A 6,815-nucleotide genomic window follows, 5' to 3' on the forward strand; every position below is an offset into this window, starting at 1 on the left:
TTTTGAAATAAAAGAAGCAAGCTTTAAATCAAACTATAAACTGTAGTCCAGTCTTTTGAATGAACATATGCATATCTTTCAATCAAATAAATAACAGTTAGATCATATGACCATGATTCAACTTATGAAAAGCCTTACAGTCGAATGCGAACATGACATGAGAACATTATGCAAATACTCTGCGATATCGCAGTGCAATTTACCAATTGTTGCTCACTATAGCTAACAGTCTGAAATGGCATCCTACCCCTGGTGGCTCGTGGGCCGAATTTGTCCCACAGGGGATCTATATGGCCCCTAAATGGCAACCTTTTCCCCATAAAGTGCACTACTTAGGGTGTCATTTTGAACACGAACATAGTCTTCAACAATTTTCCAGTCAAAACCATCAGCAAGAATATTCTGTCCTGCACTGAGGAACTCTAACAGTTAAGGGGGAGGAGTGTGTGGGCCAAGAGAGGGGTCAAATTCCTCTGACAACAAGGGGGCGGGATTGGATAAAAAATAACGGGGCACACAAAGAGTTTAGGGGCGATGGTGGTTTTGTTATGAATTTCGTCAAGGAAGTCAAAAGTAGACTATTTTAAAGATTATCGAAGGTTTCAGAGATCTTAATAACATCCAACAGTTATGGCAGGTAAAACAAATATCATTGCATTGCATGGTTAGTAAAAACAAGACAATCTGGACTCTGATCTGCATGTTTGCTTTAAAAACAAACGCAATCTTTTTTGGGCCTTCCTCTGACACATCTTAGGGTGTAATTTTGAACACAACAATTTGCCAGTAAAAAACATCAGTTAGGATGTATTGTCCTGCATTGAGGAAATCTAACAGTTAAGAACTTTTGCATGTCAACAGCATTCTGTGCAATACGCTCTTCCCAAAGACAGTACAGTAGGTTCAACAGTCTATTGCAAGACTGTTTACTCAAATGTTCTTTTCAGATGAAGAGGCCGTGCCCGGTGCAGAGGGTCCCCTTGTCACAGTGACTTTTCAGAGAACTCCTCACAAAAAACAGAAGTACCTGGAGTCTCAACCCAAAGCATTGGGGGTAAATCATCCTGAGAAAATAAATGAAGTGTAGTCTGTGTAGTTTGGCAATCCATTTAAATGTCACTATAATGTATTATGATCTATGAAATGTTATTTAATCTGTAGCTCATTTTACTTTACCTCTCTCTGTTCCTCTCCTCAGGTGGCTCAGATTGCTCTCAGTGTTTTCTATATAAGTTCTGTCATTGTCATGTTCACCAACAGCATGAGCATGTTGGTTGAAGATTTAACACGTGTCATTGGATCAGTGTTTGTGAGTGGCCACCATACATGTGCCCCCTGCACTCACTTGATTGATATTAAAAGACAAGCAAATGAAGGAATTGAGTATTGAGACTATGAGTTTGATGTGACTTGTACTGTTGTATTCTCTACAGGTGATCATAGCTGGTAGTTTGGCCATAGCTGCACAGAATCTCCATCTTCCCACTGTAAGTTATGCAATTTGTAGGTGTAGATGTTTTTGACAAAACAGGTGAGATATACTGTATCAGTGGCATTTATTCTGCTCTCAGCTGCTCTCTTCTCCCCCGTCTGTCTCAGCTGAAGGCCTGTCTGGGGATGCAGGTAGTGGCCTGTGTAGCATCAGTGATCAACTTGATCGTCTCTGTGTCAGACATGGCTGGACACAGACATGGTTATAGCTGCTGGATATATGTTGAAATCAACAGCACTGATCACAATGATTATTGCTATTCAATCACTGTGAGTATGTACAGACAATATGTCAGTATGTGTTGGAAATATTTCAATATAAATGGATATGGAGAAAGAGGATGTTCAAACTGGGATGATCATATTAGATGTTAAAGTGGGCTGAGATTGAGAATGTCCTATCAAATGTTACGAGCAAATATTACTTATCAAATGTGTAAAGAGGCAAATATGTCATACAATAGGAAAAAACATGACACAAAGTACACAATACTCCAATTCCTTTCAACAGGATTCTACTGCACATTACTTTGCTGAGTTGGTCCTGATACAAACTGCTCTCATCGCTATCTCTGTCACGCTGGCTGCCTACTGCTGCAAGGTGGTCAACTGCTGCTCCCCGGGACAACGAATGGTGAGTCAGTGTAGAAATGGAACCTCTAGAATCAGAAACGGACTGGCCATAGGTCAATTCTGGCAAATGCCAGACGGATCCATTGGCCAGTGAGCCAGTCTAAATTGGGGTTTTATCACAGAATTATCATGATTTTTCTTATGATGGGAACAAAAAGGGAAAGAAAATGATCCAGTGAGTTGTAAATGCTCAGGCTAATTTCTAGTCCCATGCAGTCCATGCCTTCCTAGAACAGACATCACCTTGAAATGCGAAGTTCGGTTGGAGGCCAACCAATACTATGCTTGTGGTGTCTAAAATGAGCTGAATGGCATTTTCTCATCATTTCAAATATTGTATTTGACCAGATACCGAACAGGTCATCTGAATTATCATCAGTGATTGAATGTTGTTTTAACATTAAGGTTCTAATCTCTTAATTCAGTGTGTGAGTTCTCTCTTCTAGCCGGTGATCACACTCCAAGTCCCTCCTACTCAGCAATGAGGAAAGATTCTGTGTGAGGACCAATCAAGACAAGAGATCCAACCCTACTAACCAACCAGCAAAAACATGTGTTATTCTTCAATCAACAAAAAATATTATAGGCCTATATGTCTACACATACAATGAGTGCACAAAACATTAAGAAAACTGTGCTTCCCACAGTTGTGTAAAGTTGGCTGGATGTCCTTTAGATGGTGGACCATTCTTGATTCACACGGGAAACAATTTAGTGTGAAAAACCCAGCAGCGCAGCAGTTCTTGAGACAAACCGGTGCCCATTCACTCTCTGAAAGGTACACATACACAATACATGTCTCAATTGTCTCAAGGCTTAAAAATCCTTCTTGAACCTGAATTATCATCAGTGATTGAAATAGATAGATAGGTTAACAAGTGATATCAATAAGGGATCATTGCTTTCACCTGGATTAACCTGGTCAACCTATGTCATGGAATGAACAGGTGTTCATAATGTTTAGTGCACTCAGTGTAAGTCACGCTTGATGGATTTCTTTATGCAATGAAAAACGGTTTGACATGATGTAGCCTAATGTGAGTTACATGTTATTAGGGATCCTAGCAGGTGCAGGAACCTTATGGTTCTGTTCGTGTTCTTGTTGTATTTCCTGGGCCTTCCTCCTTTTGGTCAATATTTCCACAAGCGATTGTTAAAAAGTTGATCAATGGAGGGTTTATAAATGGCTTACAATTCACCAATAAAGTATCCCCATTGGTTTACAACCGACTCGGCGGCTGTGTGGGTTAGAGCGTGGTGTTTTCAACATTACTTGGTGTGCCATCTTTATCCAAAATGTTACCCTTTTCCCTATATAAAGCACTACTTAGGGTGTCATTTTGAACACAGACATAGTCTACAACAATTTTCAAGTCAAAACCATCAGTTAGAATATTCTGTCCTGCACTGAGGAACTCTAACAGTTTAAGGGGGAGGAGTGTGTGGGCCTAGAGAGGGGTCAAATTCCTCTGACAACAAGGGGGCGGGATTGGATAAAAAATAACGGGGCACACAAAGAGTTTAGGGGCGTTGGTGGTTTTGTTATGAATTTCGGCAAGGAAATCAAAAGTAGACTATTTTAAAGATTATCGAAGGTTTCAGAGATCTTAATAACATCCAACAGTTATGGCAGGTAAAACAAATATCATTGCATTGCATGGTTAGTAAAAACAAGACAATCTGGACTCTGATCATGTTTGTATTAAAAATAAAATCAGTCTCATACCAGAACATTTGCATGTGAACAGAAATCGTCTCAATATGCTTTTCCCAAAAACCGTTGCAGTAGGTTCAGCAGTCAAGGGGTCAAGGGGTCTGAATACATTCCGAATGCATTGTAAATGCTAAAGTGATGCTTATATTAGATATTAAAGACGGCTGATATTGAGAATTTCCTATGAAATGCTACATGCAAATATTACTTATTGGATGTGTAGCGGCAACTACACAATATATATAAAAGTATAGTATGTGGACACCCCTTCAAATGAGTGGATTCGGCTATTTCGGCCACACCCGTTGCTGACAGCTGAATAAAATCGAGCACACTGTCATGTAATCTCCGTAGACAAACATTGGCAGTAGAATGGCTTTACTGAAGAGCTCAGTGACTTTCAATGTTGCACCGTCATAAGATGCCACTTTCGAAGTCAGTACGTCTAATTTCTGCCTTTTTTAAACTGTCCGTCACCTGTAAGTGCTGTTAATTTGAAGTGGAAATATCTTGGAGCAAAAACGTCTCAGCTATAAAGTGGTAGGCCACACAAGCTCACAGGATGGGACCTCCGAGTGCTGAAGCACATAGTGGGTAAAAATGGTCTGTCCTCAGTTGCAACATTCACTGCAGAGATCCAAACTGCCCCTGGAAGCAACTCAGCACGAGATCTGTTCATCAGGAACTTCATTAAATGGGTTTCCATGGCGAGCATCCGCACACAAGCCAAAGATCGCTATGTACAATGCCAAGCATCGGCTGAAGTGGTGTAAAGCGCGCCGCCGTTGGATTCTGGAGCATTGGTTCCAATCACGCTTCAACATCTGGCAGTCCGATGAACGAATTTGGGTTTGGTGGATGCCAGGAGAACACTACCAGCCCCAATGCATAGTGTTAACTATAATGTTTAGTGGAGGAGGAATAATAGTCTGGGTCTGTTTTTCATTTTTTGGGACTAGGCCCCTTAGTACCAGTGAATCGACATTTAACACTACAGCATACAATTACATTCTAGATGATTCTGTTCTTCCAACTTTGTGTCAAAAGTTTGGGGAAAGCCCTTTTCTGTTTCAGCATGACAATGCCCTCATGCACAAAGCAAGGTCCATACAGAAATGGTTTGTTGAAATCGGTGTGGAAAAACTTGACTGTCCTGCACAAAGCCCTGACCTCAACCCCATCAAACTCCTTTGGGATGAATTGGAACGCCGACTGCAAGTCATGCCTAATCGCCTAACATCAGTGCCCGACCTCACTAATCCTCTTGTGGCTGAATGGATGCAAGTCCTTGCAGCAATGTTCCAAAATCTAGTTGAAAGCCTTCCAAGAAGAGAGGAGGCTGTTATAGCAGCAAAGGGGGGACCAACTCCATATTAATACCTATGATTTGGAATGAGGTATCCACATACTTTTGGTCATGTAGTGTATGTCATACAATGGGAAAGAAAACACGAAAGAAAGTACACAATGCTCCAATTCTTGTCAACAGAATTCTGTTATACATTACTTTGCTGAGTTGTTCCTGATACAAACTGCTCTCATCGCTATCTCTGTCACGCTGGCTGCCTACTGCTTCAAGGTGGTCAACTGCTGCTCCCCGGGACAACGAATGGTGAGTCAGTGTAGAAATGGATCCTCTAGAATCAGAAACAGACTGGCCATAATCAGATCTGGCAAATGCCAGACGGGTCCATTGGCAAATAGGCCCGTCTAAATTGGGGTTTCGGTGCAAAATGTTCATGATTTGGTTTATGATGAGGACAACAAGGGGATTTTTTCCCTCCAATTTCATGCAGTCCATCCCTGCTTACAACAGACATCACCTTGAAATGCAAAGTTTGGTTGGAGACCACCTACCAATACTATGCCTGTGGTGTGTCTAGAATGGGCTGAGTGGCCTTTTCTCATCATTCAAATATTGTATTTGATCAGATAATCTGAATTATCATCAGTAATGGAATGTTGTTATAACATGACTGTTATAATGTCTTAATTGAGTGTGTGAGTTCTCTCTTCTAGCCAGTGATCAAGGTCCAAGTCCCTCCTGCTCAGCAAGAGAGGAGGAGAGATTCTGTGTGAGGACCTATTAAGACATACAATCCAACCCCCTAACCAACCAGCAAAAGCATTATACTTTTCTTCTACTTCCATCAACTGACATATTGTAGGCCTATATGCCTACACGTATGTCAGACCGATGGATTTGTTATTCTTATTAAAAACTGCTTGGAATGGTGTAGCCTAATGTGAGTTATATTTTAATATGGGTCCTAGCGGGTTGGTGGAACTGTGATGGAAAACATTTTGTTGGTGCTTTTCTATTTGTCAATTGCTGTGTTCTATGTTTGTGCTTTTCTATAAACCAAGTTCTGTGTTCATGCAAGTGACTGATTAAACTAATCATGAAAGTTATTGTATTGTTTCTATTCAGTGAGCAACTAGCTGTCACAGTCCATGTTTCTCAAACTTCAAATTTCAAAGTTGCTTCAAATGTCAAATGTACAAGTATTTACTGTTAAATTTAGCCATTAACCCTCAAATTTTTAAGGTTAAGGTATCAGGTTTCAGGTTAGACCCAAGTGCACACTGTGTTGAAGTAACAAAGTTTATTGCAACAACAGGGGCAGGCAAACGACAGGTAAAGGCAGGCAGGGGTTGATAATCCAGAGTAGCGGAAAAGGTACAGGACGGCAGGCAGGCTCAGGGTCGCTGGTTAAGTTGAACAAACAAGACAGACTCGCGCTGACAGAGAAAACACAGGTATAAATACCCTGGGGATAAGTGGCAGTCAGACATGGTTTTAACTCTAAACACAGGAAAGGTAGGACAAATATGGAGGGTACGGGGCAACAGAGGACGAACAGCAGAGGGGCTAATGATCTTGAAGTGGGGGGGAAAGGTCTCGGCTTATGGGGTAGTAGCCGTGGCACTATAGAGGTGTGCCTCCCTCGTTGCGGGCCCGGTCTGGGCACCCTCG

General features: G+C 41.4%; 1 protein-coding gene across 3 annotated transcripts; it reads left to right on the forward strand.

The window, feature by feature from the left end:
• The first annotated feature begins 475 nt into the window (after positions 1 to 475).
• Positions 476 to 5,567, forward strand: LOC124035016. 3 transcript variants are annotated; one of them, XM_046348410.1, is made up of 7 exons: positions 476 to 637; positions 948 to 1,054; positions 1,199 to 1,309; positions 1,434 to 1,487; positions 1,600 to 1,761; positions 2,003 to 2,033; positions 5,359 to 5,567. In XM_046348410.1, exons 1-7 carry the CDS (start codon positions 631 to 633, stop codon positions 5,550 to 5,552), a joined length of 666 nt encoding a protein of 221 aa, XP_046204366.1. In that variant the 5' UTR covers positions 476 to 630; the 3' UTR covers positions 5,553 to 5,567. The 3 variants fall into 3 exon arrangements, with proteins under 3 accessions (XP_046204366.1, XP_046204367.1, XP_046204368.1); XM_046348411.1 differs by having other exon boundaries at positions 2,003 to 2,015; positions 5,341 to 5,567; XM_046348412.1 differs by lacking the exon at positions 5,359 to 5,567 and adding an exon at positions 2,571 to 3,354 and having other exon boundaries at positions 2,003 to 2,125.
• Positions 5,568 to 6,815: the final 1,248 nt, after the last annotated feature.

This window comes from Oncorhynchus gorbuscha, linkage group LG05 (assembly GCF_021184085.1).
Source record: "Oncorhynchus gorbuscha isolate QuinsamMale2020 ecotype Even-year linkage group LG05, OgorEven_v1.0, whole genome shotgun sequence".
Taxonomy (NCBI): Eukaryota; Metazoa; Chordata; class Actinopteri; order Salmoniformes; family Salmonidae; genus Oncorhynchus; species Oncorhynchus gorbuscha.